A 19,966-nucleotide genomic window follows, 5' to 3' on the forward strand; every position below is an offset into this window, starting at 1 on the left:
CTAGACAAAACCGAACAAAAGAGATTGCATATATTTTTTCCAAAATATTTAAGAGATAACATAAAATTTATAACCGGAATAGATGAATACAATAATAAGCATTAATTAGTAAATTGACTAGGATTATGTTTTGCATGAAGCTTTTAGGAGTTTCTAGTTTTAAGCTTTTAAGAAAAAATTCATACTCAATAAAAAGCCTTGTTTGGTTGAAGGAGCTTGAAACTAACGGTTGAACGCTCCTACTAGTAGCGTTTAGAAGGATCTACAAGCTTTTAGGGAAAAATGACTATTTTACCTCTAAAGATAATGAACCTTTTAATGTACAAACTTTTTAAATTTTTAGTTATGTCTATTTTGGTTATTTTATACATTTTATTAAAAGATCCAGCTATGCCAAACAACAAATATATCAAAAAAGATACAGCTACTAGCTACCAGCTTTCAGCCACAAATCACCAGCTACTTCTGTCAAACATACCCTTAATATGGATAAGTTATGAGTTTATTTTTATAGTTATATCTTTATTTTTTTCCCACTTTTTCTTTTCTAATTTAATGCTCCTACCTTTTTTTTCCTTTTGGTTATACTATTTTAGCAAGGCTAATGCTAATGTAAATGTCGTTAAAATTATAAGTTTTGTCCTTTATCTTTATACTACTTTTTAGACGGTGTTATTTTTAATGAATGTTGACAGGCGGTGTCCTTTACTATGTATTTTGTTGCAATTTTAGTCCTTTACATTGTTGGGTGTAAAGGACTAAACTTGCAACAAGATACCTAGGTAAAGGACTAAACCTGCAACAAAATACCTAGTAAAGGACACCGTCTGTCAACAATTAACAGGGTTTTTTAACTGGGTTAGGTGTAAAGGACTAAACTTGCAACAAAATGCCTAGTAAAGGACACCGCCTGTCAACATTCATTAAAAAAGACACCGTCTGAAAAGTGGTATAAAGATAAAAGACAAAACTTGTAATTTTTCCATATTATTTGTTCCCCAAGTTTGTCAACATGGATAATTTCCATTCTCTGGCGAAGAACTACACAATTTAAAAGTTAAAGATCTGAATATGTCAGTTAATCGTAGTACAGGGACCATATATGTAAGTTTTAACCTACTATTGTTTAAAAAAAAACTATTAACGAATTAAAACCCTAGCGTTACGATGTTTATAATCGAAAAATCGTTTCTCTCCCCTCGCCTGTCTCTTCTCCGCCCCGCTCCTCATCCTCATCCGCTGTGGTCGCGTAATCGTAAGTTCAAACTCTTCTCGTCCGATCATTTCTTTTCACTTCATTTCTATTGCAATAATTCATAGTTGTAACATGATATTGTGATGTAAAATGTTTAATGCCACAGTAATTTCAGTACTGTTAGCTTCTAAGCTAGGTTATGGAGTAATATTAGTAAATTAAGTTCAGTTATTGACTGCAAATTGCATTTAGAGTCGGATAAATTGCGATTTAAGTTATCGTTGTTGGAGTTTGCTTCTTAAAATTAGGCTCTGTTATTGTGACCTGATGTTGTGATTTTAGTTTTTACTTCATTTCTGTTGTTAGGATTTATAGTTGTAATGTGACACTGTGATTGAAAAATTTGTGGTTGTATACAGTCGGAAATGAATAGATGATGTGTAATTCGATAGTAATTGACTAATTTCAGTAGTTGTTTGCTTGCAGTTGGAGTTAGATAGCTTGCGATTTAAGCTAGGTTTTAGAGGTGAAAATAGTTTCAGCAGGTGAATTTGACTTTTTTGCTTGCAGTTGGAGTTAGATAGCTTGCGATTTAAGCTATCATTGTTGAAGTTTGCTGATTAAACCGGTGAACGTAGGCTCTTTTATTGTAAGTTTGTAACGTGATGCTGAGATTTATGTTTTTGTTTTGATTTGATTTCTGTTGTCAGAATTTATAGTTGTAACTAGGAAAATAGTTTCATTGAATGAATTTGAGTTATTGCTTGCAAATAGCAGTTAGAGTCAGATAAATTGCGATTCAAGTTATCATTGGTGGAGCTTGCTGATATACTGATATTTGTTAAGTTAATGTTACATTTGACAAATTTGTAATCTTCATAGTGGTTAGGAGTTTGGTGAGATGTGTATACAATATACATATCTACATGTGTGGTTCTTTTCATGAAAATGAGTCGGTTGTTATATCTATTTTTTTTCCTTAGTTATCTGTCTGATACAAATAAAGGCAATTGTTCAGCCATGGCTCATTTGTTGGTAAATAAGTAAAAAAAGTCAATTGCTCTTTATTGTAATGTGAAGTTCTTATATTTTGTTACTGCAAAACTAGACAGGTATTCTGAAAGAAGCTTTCAGAAGAAACTTTCCAGTCAAGTGGGCACATTCCACATCAACCATGGCAGATACAACTGTAAGCAAGTCTTTTAACTTACACATCATCATGCACATTTTGTATGTGTATTGATAGTTGAAACTAGTATTTGATGAATTGATGTACACAAGAAGCATAAATACAAAAGCCTAAAGTTTGGACTTTGGAGCTACATAGTATGTATATTATGTTATATAAGTTCACAGAGTAAAGATGATGACATAAGTTTTGGAATGCAGAAAGATGATACTGGGAGCCTTAAAGAACAATTAGCAAAGGTATTTGAGGTCTCACTGAAAGTTACCGTCCCAGATGAACCAGAAGTGCTGCCTCTAATTGCTCCGTGCTCCAGAAAGGAAGCTGGTGATTACCAATGGTATACAATTGTTTTTCATGTTTGTGCATAGTTTGTCTCAATGTATATTCTTGTTTCGATATTCATGTAGCAATAGTATTAATAATTTTGGCTTTACCGTTCTTTGTATTGATTACCTTTCTTCAGAATGTTGGGTACTAATGCATAAAGTTTCGTTTATGTAACAGCAACAATGCCATGAGCTTATGGTCTAAAATAAAAGGCAAGGGTACCGACTATAAAGGTCCACAACCTGTTGGACAGGTACTACTGTATTACTGTTATTTTTAGGTGAAAGTGGACTGTCATGTACAGAGTAGATTATATTCTAACACCATATATATGGTTCTATGTGATCTTTATAACATGTAGGCGATCATGCGAAATCTTCCAGCATCTGACATGATTGAATCATGCTCTATAGCTGGTCCTGGCTTTATAAACGTTAAGTTATCAACACAATGGATAGCTAAGGTATTTGTTGTTCTCAACCTTTTTGAGCATGCATTACAATCTTGACCAGTTGACCTAACTTTTGGCTTACTTTACTGTTGTCACTTTTTTTTTTCTGCAGAGCATCCAGAAGATGCTAATTGATGGTATAGACACATGGGCACCAAAGCTTCCGGTCAAAACGGCAGTAGTTGACTTTTCGTCACCCAACATTGCAAAGGAAATGCATGTGGGCCATTTAAGGTCAACTATCATTGGAGACACGCTAGCCCGTATGCTTGAGTATTCTAAAGTTGATGTCCTTCGCAGAAACCATGTCGGGGATTGGGGCACTCAGGTATGTGAAATTTTGTTATTTTAAATCTTATATATCAATATTGTGGGAACTAATAAGCATGTGGTATTGCAATTTGCAAATATATTTATTATTATGTTACTTTCTTTTTGCAGTTTGGAATGTTGATTGAGTTTCTATTTGAAAAGTTTCCAGACGGCAAAGTTAATGATCAGGATATTGGAGAACTTGAGGTAGCATATCTTACTAAGAAAATACACCACTTTTGATGTTCCATTCTTATATGGTTCCTATGTGATGGTTTTTTACATTGTTAAGTTACTGTTTCAAGTACTATGCACTTTTAATTGATCATTAATATAACATGTATAAGAAACATCACATGCTTTCAATTTTTTGAATTATTTTTCTTCTTTCTAATTAATTATATACTTATATCCAATATATTGTTGTTATTCTGACTTAGTTGGTAATTTCATAGGTGTTCTATAAGGCCTCAAAACAGCGGTTTGATGGTGATGCTGCATTTAAAGAGAGAGCCCAACAAGCAGTAGTCAGTCTCCAGGTAAATTAACTAACTTTGTGGCCTACATAACCATCAATCTTCAGATAACTCAGTGTGTGTGTGTGTGTGTGTGTGTATATTTCTAATATATGTAAACTAATGGATACTTAAAATAGGGCGGGGAGGAGAAGTACAGGAAGGCATGGGCACAAATCTGTGAGATAAGTCGGAAGGGTTTTGAAAAAGTGTATCAGCGTTTAGGGGTCCACTTGGAAGAAAAGGTATTATTTTTCTATTTTCTTGATAAATATAGGCATACATGTTTATTTATTATTTTACGAGTGAGTGTTTAATTCCTTTTTTCAGGGTGAAAGCTTTTACAATCCCTTTATTCCTGGAACCCTAGATCTTCTCAGGCAAAAGGGTTTGATTGAAGAAAGTGAAGGAGCTCAGGTGATCTTTATCGAAGGAAAAAAGATACCTCTTATAGTTGTCAAGAGAGATGGAGGTTTCAATTATGCTTCAACAGATCTTGCAGCTCTATGGTTAGTTTTCTTTAATAAACTTTATCTTTATTAGCTGCCAATAGGTTTAACTTTTTTATTTATGATTTGATCAGTATTTCATGTTGTATGTAGGTATCGTCTTAACGAGGAAAAAGCTGAGTGGATAATATACGTGACTGATGTAGGGCAGAGAGAGCACTTTGAAATGTTTTTCACCGTAAGTCTCTTTTACACATTTTAACATTTTTCTTTAAATGAAATTGAATATTAACGGAAGTATGAAACTAAACGATTGTTTTTCAGGCTGCTAAACGTGCAGGATGGCTACCAACTGATGAGAACAAACACCCTAAAACAAGTCATGTAGGGTTTGGTCTTGTTCTTGGGGATGATGGAAAGAGATTTAGAACGCGTAGTACGGAAGTAGTTAAGTTGGTCGATTTGCTTGATGAAGCTAAAACTCGTTGTAAAGCTGCTCTTGTAGAGCGAGGTATAACCATATTTTGGCTTATTGTTAAAACTAATTCAGAATCAAGATGGGTTAAGTACTTAAATTATCTTCTAATTCTATTAGGTAAAGCGGCTGAGTGGACTCCTGAGGAGCTTGAGCAAACTGCTGAAGCTGTTGGATATGGTGCTGTTAAGTAAGATTCTCATGCTTTATGATATAAATAGTTATGGTTATAGTCATGCTATCAGCACTAATAAAGCGAGTAGTTTTTTATATGACGGACCATAGTCACATGGATCGCGGTTCGCTCTGGTACACGGAACCGCGGTTCATGCATTTCTAAAATTAGGTACGAAGGGGGGTAGGTTCATGCGGAACGCCAATTCGGTACGCGGTACAGTGTACAAGTACAATACAGTTTGGTACGTCGTATCTTATACAAAACAGTTTATAATAGATTTTTTTTTTCAAAAAAAATCCATTTTAAAATAACACATTTTATAATAGATATTTATACATACCCAGTTGTGAATTTAAGCCATTAAAAACAGCGGGAAAGAAGAGTATTGACGACGTAATCGAACATTTAGATTTTAATTCGCGTTCCACAAGTCTAATTACTGGTCTGAGTCAGCCTTTTCGTTTCCAGCACGCGTATCAGAGCGTTTCGGAACGCCGAATTACTCAATCGGAAACGCGTTTGTATATGATTTTAAACGAATTTAGTGACAATCGGGTACGGCCAATTTTTCCCATCCGGAGTACGAACTCGTAACGTTTGGTTTGATTATGTACCCGATTCCGGTACGGGCGATCTGGTTCGCGATACGTGGGGGGTTCTGCGAGTCCTGTGACTATGTGACGGACCTGCTTTACTATAGTTTTTATTTCTCAATTCTCAATTGAGGCGTTGATAAACAAAGGGTTGAAACTGCCCCTCAATATTTGGATACTGCAACCTGTTCATTTGCTCATTCTCTTGATAAACTAATTGTATTGATAACAGGTATGCAGACCTGAAGAATAACCGATTGACGAATTACACATTCAATTTTGATCAGATGCTTAACGATAAAGTATGTATAGTGATGTTATCCCGTTTCTAATTTATTTAAATGTTCAACTGCTATGCAATGCCATCATATATTGTAGTAGGACAAATGTGAAAAAAAAAATACTATATACTCTCTTTGAATTCACACATAAGTCTCCTAGCCTTAATGTTATATGATAAAAACCCTTAACTTGTAAATAGTAAATATTCCTCAAATTTAACTATTAAGGAATACATGCTTTTTTTAGATAAATAACCTTTTTATTGAGTTTTTATAAGTTGATTTTTGGCACTTGATCATGCAAAAATAAATTTGGAGGACCTGTGTGTGAGCTCAGCGAAAGTTCATACATATTTTTTTTTTCATTTGCCTTGCATTGTTTTTCGAACATCTTTTCTCCTGTTTTCTGTTATTTCTTTAACTTGAATTCCGTACGCCGTTCTTGTTTCTGACCTGCTCGTATTCTTTGATAAATAGGGAAATACTGCTGTATATTTGCTGTATGCACATGCTCGAATCTGTTCAATTATAAGAAAATCCGGTAAAGACATCGAGGAATTGAAAAGGGTAAGAGTCCCACTTTCATAGTGTTTTTATTTAAATTTTTTATTTTGGGTTCCTGAATCGGATACTAAATTTTTTGATTGAATTTAATTGTTTGTGGCAGGAGGGACAAATAAAATTGGAGAAAGACGAAGAACGCAAGCTGGGATTACATTTGCTCCAGTTTCCTGAGGTAAATACAAATTTGCATAGCAACTATTTTTCAAAGCAAGTTTTTTGCTGTATTTCTTTTGGCGGGTTGGGTATGGTTCAACCCTACCCTACGCGTCGAAAAGTTCGGGGGGCGGGCGCCCCCTCCCGCCCCAAGGAAGCTGCGCCCCTGTATACAACCTTTTGTTTTTATTTAGTTTTAACAGAAATTATTTTCTTTTTTGTGTAATGGAAAGTGGCGAAACTTGAGATTTCCGACCGGGGGGTCAAAAACGTGTATACCCAAAAATTTCTATACGAAAACTATATACTCTCCACTACTAAGCGAAAAGTTCGGGGGTCGGTCGCCTCCTCTCGCCCCTACTATGCTACGCCCATGCTAAAAAGCCTGTTTGTTTATTCAGGTTGTCGAAGAGGCGTGCACAAATTTGCTACCAAATGTTCTGTGTGAGTACCTATATGATTTATCTGAGAAGTTCACGAGTTTCTACTCCGAGTGCCAGGTATATATACATATTATATTCTATTATATTTGTTTGACTTTACAAAAGTCACCAATGATTTTTGTTAACATTGTTTAAATTGGGTAGGTTGTTGGGTCTGCTGAGGAGACAAGCAGATTACTGTTGTGTGAGGCAACTGCAGTCGTCATGAGGAAATGCTTTCATCTTTTGGGGATTACTCCTGTCTACAAAATATGATACGTAGTTTTACAATTTGGACCCTGTAGAATTTCATTGAATCTCAATACACCCAAGAAGATTTTAAATGTTTGTATGGGTCCTTTTTTGCTGATTTCTGTGACTAGATTCTGATTGTAACACAAATTTATGATTTATGCACTTAGCATGCTAAAAGTTTTATATGCTTGATCTATTTAAAGGTTGGTTTCAGTAGATTTGTCGGTGCTGTCAATTCGGGTTGGTTTATCGTTTCAAGCGGGTTGGTTTTTCGATTCAAGCTGGGTTTGGTTACTTTTCTATCCAAGTCTTGTTTGGGTTGACCTAGCCAGTCAACAAGCTGTATACCAATTCTTCAACATGCTTCGAAGGCTTAAGTGGACATGTCTATAAAGTATAAACAGATAATCAAATTGACATAAAAAAAAGGTAGGGAAACTAGATTTTAATAACCCTAATCAACCTTCAAATTATTTTCTTCATCAAGTCTTTTCTAACATAGATATAACGCAGTTAGTTATCTTGCTGATGTGACAACTTATGTGACAAAAAACTTGATTATTTACTGATGTGGTTGTTATGTGGCACCAAGACCATTAGCCACCATAGCACTCCCATCACTGTCACAAGTGGTAAAAAGTGGATGATGGTGGGGTTAGGTTTAGGGCTTGTGACGATGATGAGAGTGGCATGGTGTTTGTGGTGGGTGGGTGGTTGGTTTTGGTGGTGGAGGTGGACAGGTGGTTATGATGTCACACACGCCAGCAAAAAAACCAATTTAATTACACCTTGATTAGAAAAGAGTCGATAGAGCAAATAATTTGAAAGTTTGATTGTTCTAAGGAATTTTTAAGAGGGTTATTAATGTCAGCCAACGGACGAATGAAAGCTATAATTATTAAAATCTAATTTCCTAGAAAGGAAATAAAAATGGTGTAAAAGTTAAAAAGTAAAGATTTTTATTTTTGTATAAACAATCTTTACTTTATTTACAAAGTTATGTAACATGTCCAAGTTCAAGTATTTCATTGTCGGCTTATTACGAGAAAGAGAGGTTGGGGGTTCTTCTCGTGGCCACTCTCCGACGTGAGAATAAGTATTGTTCTTGGATACTAAATAGTAAGTGAGAGTAAAGAGTGTAGAATGAATTCACCTTGAAGTGTGGTATTTATAGTCGGGATGGTGAGAGAAAAAAGTTGATTGAGTGAGAAGTCACTATTAGAATATCCATTTGCTCCCCTCTTTGCTGACAGCTAGAGGTGGCAGAAAAGGGTGTGTGCCCGCCTGCGATCTGCTAGTGTCATACGTCGCTATCAGGATGTCCTTTCGGTCTCTTTTACGATTCTTGCTAGTGGAAGTTGACAGGAGTACGAATACGTGGACTGTGATTGGCTGGACGTCGTTATCAACTCTACTTCTTGTCCCTCCTGTGATAACCGCTAGTAGAGATCAGCGGTACAGTGGCCCCCCGGAACGTCATTGGCTACATGTCGCTTTCACAGTGTCCTTTTTGTCTCCTCTGTCGTGGCATATCCGACATGATGATGGGCTCGCAAATGATCTATCTTTACTAGTTGTCCGGGTTATGGCTCGAGATTGGGCTTTCTCCGGGCCTGCGAGGGGGAAGGGTTCGGGCCCATATCTCCTCAATATCTAACTATTAATATTAACTTATTCGGCCTTTTCAATGTGTGATAGTCCACTTGGTAGAAGCATTTGCCTCTTAGATAAGAGGTCTTAGATTCAAACCTAGACAAATGAATAAGGATTACTAGGAGTAACATTTGCCGTTAAAAAAAAAAAAACTCACCAATTTATATTTATATTATAACATTTAGCAAAGGCTACCCTATTTGTTCAGTAGCACAATTTCTTTATTTTTAATATTTTAATATCTTATTGTATTTTTTTTTAAAATATACTGTTTTTATTTATAATTTTTAACATATGATTTTTTTTTTTATAAATTCCGAGCATATAAATGTGGGGTGTCTATTTTTATCTACGTTTTGATATCATTTTTTAATTTTTATTTGAATTGTGAGTAATAATGTACAAGTAATTGAATCTCTAGTTTACACGTTATTAAAGCTACTTCACATTTAGTTTTTTTTATAACAATAATATAATGTAATGTTTTGTGAAATTACGAATATACCATTACGACATGAAGATTTTATCTACATTTCGATAAAAGTTTTGTTTATAACCGAACGTGTCAAATATTTATATAATTGACTTTTTGGTTTTTATTGTGACGAATCAAACTGATACCATCCTAACAACTTCGGTAACGGTAAAAACATTTACTTTTGTCATTTCCGACATAACTTTCGTTTTGATTTCCGCCAAACAATGTTGAAAATTAATTTTGTATTTCAAATAGATTTTTTTTATCGAAAACTATAGCAAGTGCTGCTGGTCACGTGTCCATGTTGTGACCAACCGATTCCGAATTGGTATTATTAAAACAATTTTTGGTATTCGTTTTTATGGTTTTCGATTGATGTAACACATGTGTCCGTATCCTTTTGGGCATATCACGACTTTTTTTTGGTTCCTCTCTTTTGGTTGTTACACCATATGCAGGTAGTGTACATATACCTTGATTAATCAATCAATATCGTCCGAATTTCCTTGTAACGCAGGACTCTCCCACTAGTTTTCTTCAATTTAAGAAAAAAAATCTTTAAAAGTAAAAATAAATAAAATAAAAAAAACTTCTACTTTTTTAACAAAAACATTATCAGTTATGCTAAATATCTATTCAAGTCCAAGAATCGATAATAAGAACGAATGAAATAACTCTCCAAGAACTTTTATCATAAGCAAAAAAAAATATATATAACTCAAAAAACTTGATTACAATAACTCATACAAGAGAAGACCCTATGGTTTGCTATGTATATTTACACTAAATATGTAAAGATCAAATACAAATGAGTCTTTAACATCATAAGTGAAAGAATTTTATTTTTTATTTATTTATTTTTTGAGTTATTTTTCCATCTATTTAGCATATGTTTAGTTTCAAATTGTATAAAAAAATAAAAAAAAGATCGTAAATTTATTCTATAATTATGTGTAATTATTTAAAGTGATTATCATTACTATAAAGTGATACTAGTGTAAATACACAACTTTTTTTAGACTTTGGGATTAAAATAACTCTATATTGACTATAATTACTATAAAGTGATTATAATTACTCTACTAGTTTAAATACACGACTTCTTTTGATATTTTAAGATTAAAATACGTGCTTGACAAGTTAGTTTTTTTTTATTAAAAAAAACCCCTCTTTCACACTTATGTTTTGTATGTTAAGCCACAATTGTACGATAAACTTAAGTATTGTTTGTTTAACTCTTAACGAGACTCTTAATGATTTAGACCTCTTACTGGTTCAATAATGGTTTAGACTGTTTGTTTCGGGAGGAGATGTGTGACAATTCGAAATTCCAAGGTTAGTGCCTTCGACTTTACGCGTTCTCTATCCTTGTCTTAATCTATCTATTCGACCCGTGACTCGGATAAACGTGCTTGGATGTTTCTTTTTTTTGGTATTCTTGTGGTGTGTGTGTGTAACGGGTAAATCGCTAAGTCGTGCGGATAGTTGGGTCATAACATATAGATTGGGCTAAATGCAAATTGTAGCACTTGAATGAACCTTCATCATAACCGGCCCAATTTCACTGTGTGGATTAAACAATTGTAACCGGCCTCTTCTTATTTTTCTAATTAGGCGATTGGGCTTGAGCCCATTACTTGTTCAATACTCCAATTAATAGCTTAGTCGGCCCAAAACCTTACCTATTTGAATACGTATTACTCTATCATGAGGATCTGGATTAGCTTATAAACTAAAACAAACCTCCACCCTTTCATACCATCTACGCACGGCACAAGATAACCCCCACCTTCGAGACTTCAGCCTACCGATCAAACTTTTCCGGGTTAGTAAAATCATCTCGGTTTCTTTTAGATATATGTGTGTGTAGTGATATCGGCACGTATAGGGAATCATAGGGTTATTTTGTTGGGTCGATGGATGACCTTCTTGCTGATTAACTGCAGTAATTGTTGTAATCTGGTAGGTATAATCTGATTCGATTCGGCATATATATGTGGCAATATGCGTAGGCACTATATACTTGTAATTTCGGATTAATGAATAATGATATTATGTGATCTTGTTGGTGATTTAATGATATGCAAATGGGGTGTAGGTTGTAATCGGAGTTCAATGTACTTGCTACAAAAATCAGTAGGTGTATTGCTTGTATATATATGTTATTAACAGTTGGAATACTTTAATTATGTGCAAGGGTCTTACAAAACAAAAATCAATTTTTGTTACTGTTGCATTGTGCTAGATGAGAAGTTAAGGGTATTGGGCCGAGGGGCTAAATGTGGGCCGCTTAGCCCATGACATATATGGCTGGGCTGCATGACCTCGGGTCATCAGCCAAGCCCACACTAAGGAAATTATCGCTTAAAGTTTATAACAAATTAAACTGGGCCGATACATGGTTGCTAGAATAAGATATGTGGTATATAATGGGTTAATAATATATATTGTTTGGGCTGCTAGTATGAATGAATAAGAGATCCATACGTTACCTTTGGGCTACGCATAGGAATTGTGAACTGTGCTTGTTAACTGGGCTGCATAATATTATGAATACTATAATGGATTGTCAATATGTTACTTGTCTAGTATGCATGCTACACGAAATTGTAGGTGACCCGAATGCTTATGGTGCATTACGTGAATGACTTGTGTGATTATATACAAACTGTTATGAGGCTTCAGGATGGCATGGGGTCATCATATTGCATGAACAAATATATTAACGAGCATGAAAGTAAGTGTGGGTACTATTTGTATACTAAGTATAGGGACTAACTTGATTTAATGGCACACTTGAACATTGGGCCATTAGACTGACTGGGCCGCACACTATATATAATAATATGATGGGCTGTGTAATTGATACCCGAACCATGGATTTATGTTAGTGATGTTTATGTGGACGATGAATACGTGAATTAATTGTATATGTGATACGCAATCTATGTGCATATAAAACTGACTGTTACCAGTAACCATGATAGGACGCGGTTGATCAACTGGTAATTAAGTAATTAAGTCTAACCGAGCAAACCAAAGGTGAGTTCATTGCTCTTTCTCAAGCATGGATCCCAGGGAAGGGATAATGGGTAACGTTCCGAGGGGGAATGCATGTGTAATGGGATGTTGGTTATCGTACTCAGTTTTCTATCATTGTAAGACCACTACATCTACCGGGTCGTTGCTTGTAGGGCAACGGGGGTTATTAGTTGATAGCGCTATTAGGTTTGGCACCCTCACGACGTTCGAGGAGAACGGTCGTGAACTAATTACCTTAAAACATGACCAATGCTTTGATAGAGGCATTGGGGTTGGCAATCACATATTATATGGCCGTTCGGTAATCGAGTAATAACAACATCGAAACATCAAACATCATAACGACAAACAACATATCGTCTTGTAAACTGTTTTACTCACATGATCGGTAACATAACTTGGTAAACAAACACAAACCTTGAACTCACCAGCGTAGTCTGACACACTTGTTTACATGCTTGTAGGTAATTATTGAAGGAACTTGGGAGCTTGCCGTCTGATGCTGCTGGAGTGGTTGTGGTCATAATAAACAATTATGTTGATTTGGTTTTCATTCATTTACGCACTTATACATTTATGCTTCCGCTTAATACTTTGGTTTTGGTTTAACTTTTCAAACGATACATTTCTTTCAATTGGGTATTTTAATACATTATAACTTGTGTTTGATATGATTGGTGGCTCTTTGTTGGATCGTTACACCTCCAATAGGGACATACCCTAGGTGGTAATTTGGGGGTGTGACAGTTTGGTATCAGAGCCACTGGTTATAGAGAACTCGGTTTTAAAATGTTTTCATAAAACCAGACTATAACCGAATTGATCCAAACGATGACCATGACACTCAGCTTCAGATTGCAAGGTTCGTTCCTCATCAGTTTACACATTATATGCTTAGTAAACGTAACTACATTTATAGCATACACGATACGGCATGGTAGGCATCATGACACATTGATAGTGTAACATAACACTTACAACTAGTAAATCCTAATCTTGTTGGTAGTGCATATTTTGTGTTGATTGGGGTGGGAGAAACTTCAAACATAAGTTAAGAAGCATCGAGAGGAGCATGCAAACCGCCTTATTATCATGGGTGCACACATAATAATAACGTGTGGTGCATGCAAATCCCAATGAGGCTTAACGAGTGTAAGAGGGGTTCTTCCCTGTTTGTGTATGAACATGGTAGTTAATTGTTCTTAACGTGATAAACCTGAACACTTTCCTCGTTTTCGACTCCTAAATTAGTTCATTTCCATATATAGAAACATGAGTGGACGAGGACACGGACGTGGTAGCATCAACATGACTCAGGCTGAGTTAACAAATCTGATAAACACACGTGTGGCTGAGGCCCTGGCAGCCTACCAAGCTGCGCACCCGAACAACCAGCCTGCCTGTACGTTCAAGATGTTTATGGATTGTAAGCCACAGACCTTCAGCGGGACGGAAGGGGCTGTGGGACTATTGAGGTGGTTCGAGAAAGCTGAGTCAGTGTTCGCTATGTGCAACTGTCCCGTGGGGGACCGCGTGAAGTATGCGACAGGCACGCTTGAGGATGGTGCCTTAACCTGGTGGAATGCCCAGGTTCAGCTGTTGGGCATTGATGCAGCAAACGCTACTACTTGGGACGACTTCAAAGAATTAATGAGGGAGGAATATTGTCCTCGTGATGAGATACAGAAGCTAGAGAACGAGTATTACGATCTGAAACTGGTGGGATCTGAGGTTGAAGCGTACGTGAAACGATCGTATGAGTTGGCTGACTTGTGTCCGAATTTGTCTCGACCTATGTCTCGAAGGATCGAGTTATTCATCAAGGGGTTACCTCCACGAGTGAAGGGTTTGGTTACTGCTGCAAACCTCAATAACTTAACCCAGATTGTCTGGTTGACTCACAAGATTATTGATCAGGAGGTGGAAAGCAACTCACTGCCACCGCGTGTTTCTAAAGCTACTACTGCCACCACCACAGCCACTACTCCTGTCACTGATAGTAAGCGCAAGTGGGGTGATATGGACAAGGCGTCCCACTCAATTCAGCCCCAAAAGAAGACAGACACTGGCAGTACTCGTAGCTTTAGCCAATCATCCTCAGTGAATCAAAATCAGAGATCTTATGTGGGAAAGAAGCCTCAGTGTAACAAATGTGGGTTTCATCATTATGGGCAGTGTGATCGAGTTTGTCGCAGGTGCGACAAGGTAGGCCATGAAGCCAAGGATTGTAGGGCACCTCAGCCAAAACAGCAGCAGCAGCAGACTCAGCCGAATCAGAGACAGCAAGGGCAGCAATCTCAGCAGAGTCAGGGGTCTAGAAAAGGATGTTATCAGTGTGGGGCTGAGGGGCATATGAAGCGGGATTGCCCACAATTGAAGCAGAATACAGGTGGTAACAACGCAGGGAGCAATGGTGGGAACTATGGGGGCAACGTAGCGCGTGGGCGTGGATTTACTATTGGAGCTGGTGAAGCTCGGAGCGACGGCAATGTAGTTACTGGTACGTTCTCTGTGAATGGTGTTTATGCTTCTATTTTATTTGATTCGGGTGCCGATTGGAGTTACGTGTCTACGGGGTTCAGTAGTCGTTTAGGATTGAGTCCTACACCTCTTGTTGTTAAGCATGTAGTGGAAATAGCAAATGGTAAAACTATTGAAGCGTCTTATGTCCTCATGGGTTGCAAATTAGATCTCTTAGGTCAAGTATTTGACATTGACCTACTTCCTGTCACTCTCGGAAGCTTCGATGTAGTTGTTGGAATGGATTGGTTATCCAAATATCAGGCGGAAATTCTCTGCAAGGAGAAAGTCGTTCGTATTCCCCTTGCTAGTGGTGAATCTTTATCGGTTCAGGGTCATCGTAGCGGTGCGACAGTAGGTATTATCTCAGCCATGAAGGCTCTAAGTTGTCTACGCAAGGGCTATCCTTCCCTTTTGGCCCTTGTTACTGACTCTCAGACTGACGAGAGGAAACTCGAAGACCTTCCTGTTGTTCGAGAGTTTCCCGATGTTTTTCCTGAAGAGCTCCCTGGTCTACCTCCACATCGTCAGGTAGAATTTCAGATTGAACTCCAGCCAGGAGCAGCACCGATTGCTCGTGCTCCATACCGTCTTGCACCAGGAGAGTTGCAAGAATTATCGAATCAACTTCAAGAGTTACTAGACAGGGGTTTCATTCGTCCTAGCTCTTCTCCTTGGGGAGCCCCTGTATTATTTGTGAAGAAGAAGGACGGGTCTTTTCGTATGTGCATCGACTATCGCGAGCTCAACAAGGTGACGATCAAAAACCGCTACCCTTTACCACGCATTGACGACTTGTTTGACCAGCTGCAAGGGTCAAGTTTCTATTAAAAGATTGACTTGAGGTCAGGATATCATCAGGTACGAGTTAGAGAGGAGGATGTGCCTCGAACAGCTTTTCGAACGCGGTACGGCCACTATGAATTTCTGGTTATGCCATTTGGGATGACCAACGCACCAGCGGTCTTCATGGATCTCATGAACCGCGTGTGCAAACCTTACCTTGATGACTTCGTTATCGTTTTCATTGACGACATATTGATCTACTCCAAGAACAAGGAAGACCACGAGCGCCATCTTCGTCTTATTTTGGAGCTCCTGAGGAAGGAACAGTTGTACGCAAAGTTTTCTAAGTGTGACTTCTGGATTCGGGAAGTACACTTTCTCGGGCACATTGTTAACGAAATGGGTATTCATGTGGATCCTGCCAAGATCGATGCTATTCGAAATTGGGCGGCACCAAAGAATCCTTCGGAGGTGCGTCAATTTCTTGGTCTTGCGGGATATTATCGTCGGTTTATTCGAGACTTTTCTAAGATTGCTCAACCCCTCACCGCCCTGACTCAAAAGAAAGTTGTTTATTCTTGGGGATCGAACCAGGAAGAAGCTTTTCAGCTCTTAAAGCAAAAGTTATGCAGCGCGCCGATTTTATCGCTACCAGAGGGTACTGAAGATTTTGTGGTTTATTGCGATGCGTCTATTCAGGGTCTCGGCTGTGTGTTGATGCAGCGAGACAAGGTGATAGCTTATGCTTCTCGACAGTTGAAGGTACACGAGAAGAACTATACGACACACGACCTGGAGTTGGGAGCAGTAGTCTTTGCGTTGAAGATTTGGAGGCATTACCTGTACGGTACCAAGTGTACCATCTATACCGATCACAGGAGTCTTCAGCATATCTTCGACCAGAAGGAATTGAATATGCGGCAACGTCGTTGGGTCGAGCTTTTCAATGATTATGAGTGTGCTATCAAGTATCATCCGGGTAAAGCTAATGTTGTAGCCGATGCCCTTAGTCGCAAGGAACCGAAACAGAAGCGTGTTCGTGCCCTACAGCTTACTATTCACTCGGATTTACCTGCCCGGATCCGTTCAGCTCAGATTGAAGCATTAAAGGAAGAAAATATCGAAGCCGAAGGATTACGAGGGCTACACAAGAAGAAGTTCGAGCAACGGTCTGACAATATCTACTACTTCATGGAACGGATATGGGTTCCTTTATTTGGTGATCTTCGAAAACTTGTGATGGACGAAGCACACAAGTCACGATACTCTATTCATCCAGGGTCTGATAAGATGTACCAGGACCTCAAGGTTTTGTATTGGTGGCCGAACATGAAAGCTAATATTGCCACCTACGTGAGTAAGTGTTTGACCTGTGCTAGGGTCAAGGCAGAGTACCAGAAGCCTTCGGGACCACTTCAGCAGCCGGAAATACCTATGTGGAAATGGGAACAGATCGCTATGGATTTTGTTACGGGGTTACCTAGAACACAGGCAGGGAACGATACTATATGGGTGATTGTCGACCGTCTCACAAAGTCAGCACATTTCCTAGCAATCAAGGAGACAGATAAGTATTCGCAGCTCGCAGCAGTGTACCTTAAAGAGGTGGTTTCTAGGCACGGGGTGCCGACTTCTATTATTTCTGATCGAGATCCCCGTTTTACTTCGGAGTTATGGCAGGCTATGCATAAGTCGTTCGGCTCACGCCTCGATATGAGCACGGCCTATCATCCACAAACGGATGGTCAGAGTGAGCGCACTATTCAGACACTAGAGGATATGCTGCGGGCATGCGTTATTGATTTTGGGAAAGGATGGGAGAAGCACTTGCCGTTGGTAGAGTTTTCCTACAATAACAGCTACCACACCAGTATCAAAGCGGCACCATTTGAGGCACTGTATGGGAGGAAATGTCATTCACCCCTCTGCTGGGCTGAGGTGGGTGATAGTCAGATCACAGGTCCTGAGATGGTACTCGAAACTTCAGATATGATCGTGAAAATCAGAGAACGTATGGCAGCTGCTCGTGATCGCCAGAAGGCCTATGCGGACAAGCGTGCCAAAGAGGTAGTGTTCGAAGTAGATGATCGCGTCATGCTGAAAGTCTCACCATGGAAAGGGGTTGTACGCTTTGGGAAGCGTGGCAAGCTGAACCCACGCTATGTTGGGCCGTTTAAAGTTCTTGAGCGTATCGGTAAGGTGGCTTACAGGTTGGAGTTACCTACTGAGCTGGGTAATGTTCACGACGTATTTCATGTATCACAGTTAAAGAAGTGTTATGCTGATGACCCATTAGCGGTACCTCTTCAAGAGTTAAAAGTCGACGACAAGTTGCAATTTGTGGAAGAACCCATCGAGATCATGGACCGTGAGGTCAAAGTGCGTAAACACAGTCGTATTCCCATCGTTAGGGTTCGTTGGAACTCAAGACGTGGACCGGAATTCACGTGGGAGCGCGAGGATCAGATGAAACTAAAGTATCCTCACCTCTTTCCCAAAGACAAAGCAGAGTCAAGCAAAACTGGTGAATCTCGGGGCGAGATTCCTCTTCAAGTTGGGGATGATGTCACAACTGAGCAGAATCCGCAATAATCTTGATCTCCTCACCTCGCTCCTCTGCATTCACTCGTCAAATTTCGGGACGAAATTCCTTTCAAGTTGGGGATGATGTGACAATTCGAAATTCCAAGGTTAGTGCCTTCGACTTTACGCGTTCTCTATCCTTGTCTTAATCTATCTATTCGACCCGTGACTCGGATAAACATGCTTGGATGTTTCTTTTTTTTGGTATTCTTGTGGTGTGTGTGTGTAACGGGTAAATCGCTAAGTCGTGCGGATAGTTGGGTCATAACATATAGATTGGGCTAAATGCAAATTGTAGCACTTGAATGAACCTTCATCATAACCGGCCCAATTTCACTGTGTGGATTAAACAATTGTAACCGGCCTCTTCTTATTTTTCTAATTAGGCGATTGGGCTTGAGCCCATTACTTGTTCAATACTCCAATTAATAGCTTAGTCGGCCCAAAACCTTACCTATTTGAATACGTATTACTCTATCATGAGGATCTGGATTAGCTTATAAACTAAAACAAACCTCCACCCTTTCATACCATCTACGCACGGCACAAGATAACCCCCACCTTCGAGACTTCAGCCTACCGATCAAACTTTTCCGGGTTAGTAAAATCATCTCGGTTTCTTTTAGATATATGTGTGTGTAGTGATATCGGCACGTATAGGGAATCATAGGGTTATTTTGTTGGGTCGATGGATGACCTTCTTGCTGATTAACTGCAGTAATTGTTGTAATCTGGTAGGTATAATCTGATTCGATTCGGCATATATATGTGGCAATATGCGTAGGCACTATATACTTGTAATTTCGGATTAATGAATAATGATATTATGTGATCTTGTTGGTGATTTAATGATATGCAAATGGGGTGTAGGTTGTAATCGGAGTTCAATGTACTTGCTACAAAAATCAGTAGGTGTATTGCTTGTATATATATGTTATTAACAGTTGGAATACTTTAATTATGTGCAAGGGTCTTACAAAACAAAAATCAATTTTTGTTACTGTTGCATTGTGCTAGATGAGAAGTTAAGGGTATTGGGCCGAGGGGCTAAATGTGGGCCGCTTAGCCCATGACATATATGGCTGGGCTGCATGACCTCGGGTCATCAGCCAAGCCCACACTAAGGAAATTATCGCTTAAAGTTTATAACAAATTAAACTGGGCCGATACATGGTTGCTAGAATAAGATATGTGGTATATAATGGGTTAATAATATATATTGTTTGGGCTGCTAGTATGAATGAATAAGAGATCCATACGTTACCTTTGGGCTACGCATAGGAATTGTGAACTGTGCTTGTTAACTGGGCTGCATAATATTATGAATACTATAATGGATTGTCAATATGTTACTTGTCTAGTATGCATGCTACACGAAATTGTAGGTGACCCGAATGCTTATGGTGCATTACGTGAATGACTTGTGTGATTATATACAAACTGTTATGAGGCTTCAGGATGGCATGGGGTCATCATATTGCATGAACAAATATATTAACGAGCATGAAAGTAAGTGTGGGTACTATTTGTATACTAAGTATAGGG

The 19,966-nt window shown here is 38.3% G+C and overlaps 1 protein-coding gene across 4 annotated transcripts; it reads left to right on the forward strand.

Moving 5' to 3' along the window:
• Positions 1-1,123: 1,123 nt before the first annotated feature.
• Positions 1,124-7,561, forward strand: LOC110930199 (arginine--tRNA ligase, chloroplastic/mitochondrial). 4 transcript variants are annotated; one of them, XM_035987588.1, is made up of 19 exons: positions 1,152-1,255; positions 1,682-1,844; positions 2,304-2,384; positions 2,585-2,721; positions 2,889-2,964; positions 3,073-3,174; positions 3,275-3,490; positions 3,604-3,681; positions 3,930-4,013; positions 4,130-4,234; positions 4,320-4,498; positions 4,592-4,676; positions 4,763-4,949; positions 5,034-5,103; positions 5,917-5,986; positions 6,443-6,532; positions 6,633-6,701; positions 7,084-7,182; positions 7,270-7,561. In XM_035987588.1, exons 3-19 carry the CDS (start codon positions 2,370-2,372, stop codon positions 7,378-7,380), a joined length of 1,773 nt encoding a protein of 590 aa, XP_035843481.1. In that variant the 5' UTR covers positions 1,152-1,255; positions 1,682-1,844; positions 2,304-2,369; the 3' UTR covers positions 7,381-7,561. The 4 variants fall into 4 exon arrangements, with proteins under 4 accessions (XP_022029139.1, XP_035843481.1, XP_022029140.1 ...); XM_035987589.1 differs by having other exon boundaries at positions 1,184-1,255; positions 1,766-1,844; XM_022173447.2 differs by lacking the exon at positions 1,682-1,844 and having other exon boundaries at positions 1,124-1,255; positions 2,308-2,384.
• The last annotated feature ends 12,405 nt before the right edge of the window (positions 7,562-19,966 follow it).

This window comes from Helianthus annuus, chromosome 3, assembly GCF_002127325.2.
Source record: "Helianthus annuus cultivar XRQ/B chromosome 3, HanXRQr2.0-SUNRISE, whole genome shotgun sequence".
NCBI lineage: Eukaryota > Viridiplantae > Streptophyta > Magnoliopsida > Asterales > Asteraceae > Helianthus > Helianthus annuus.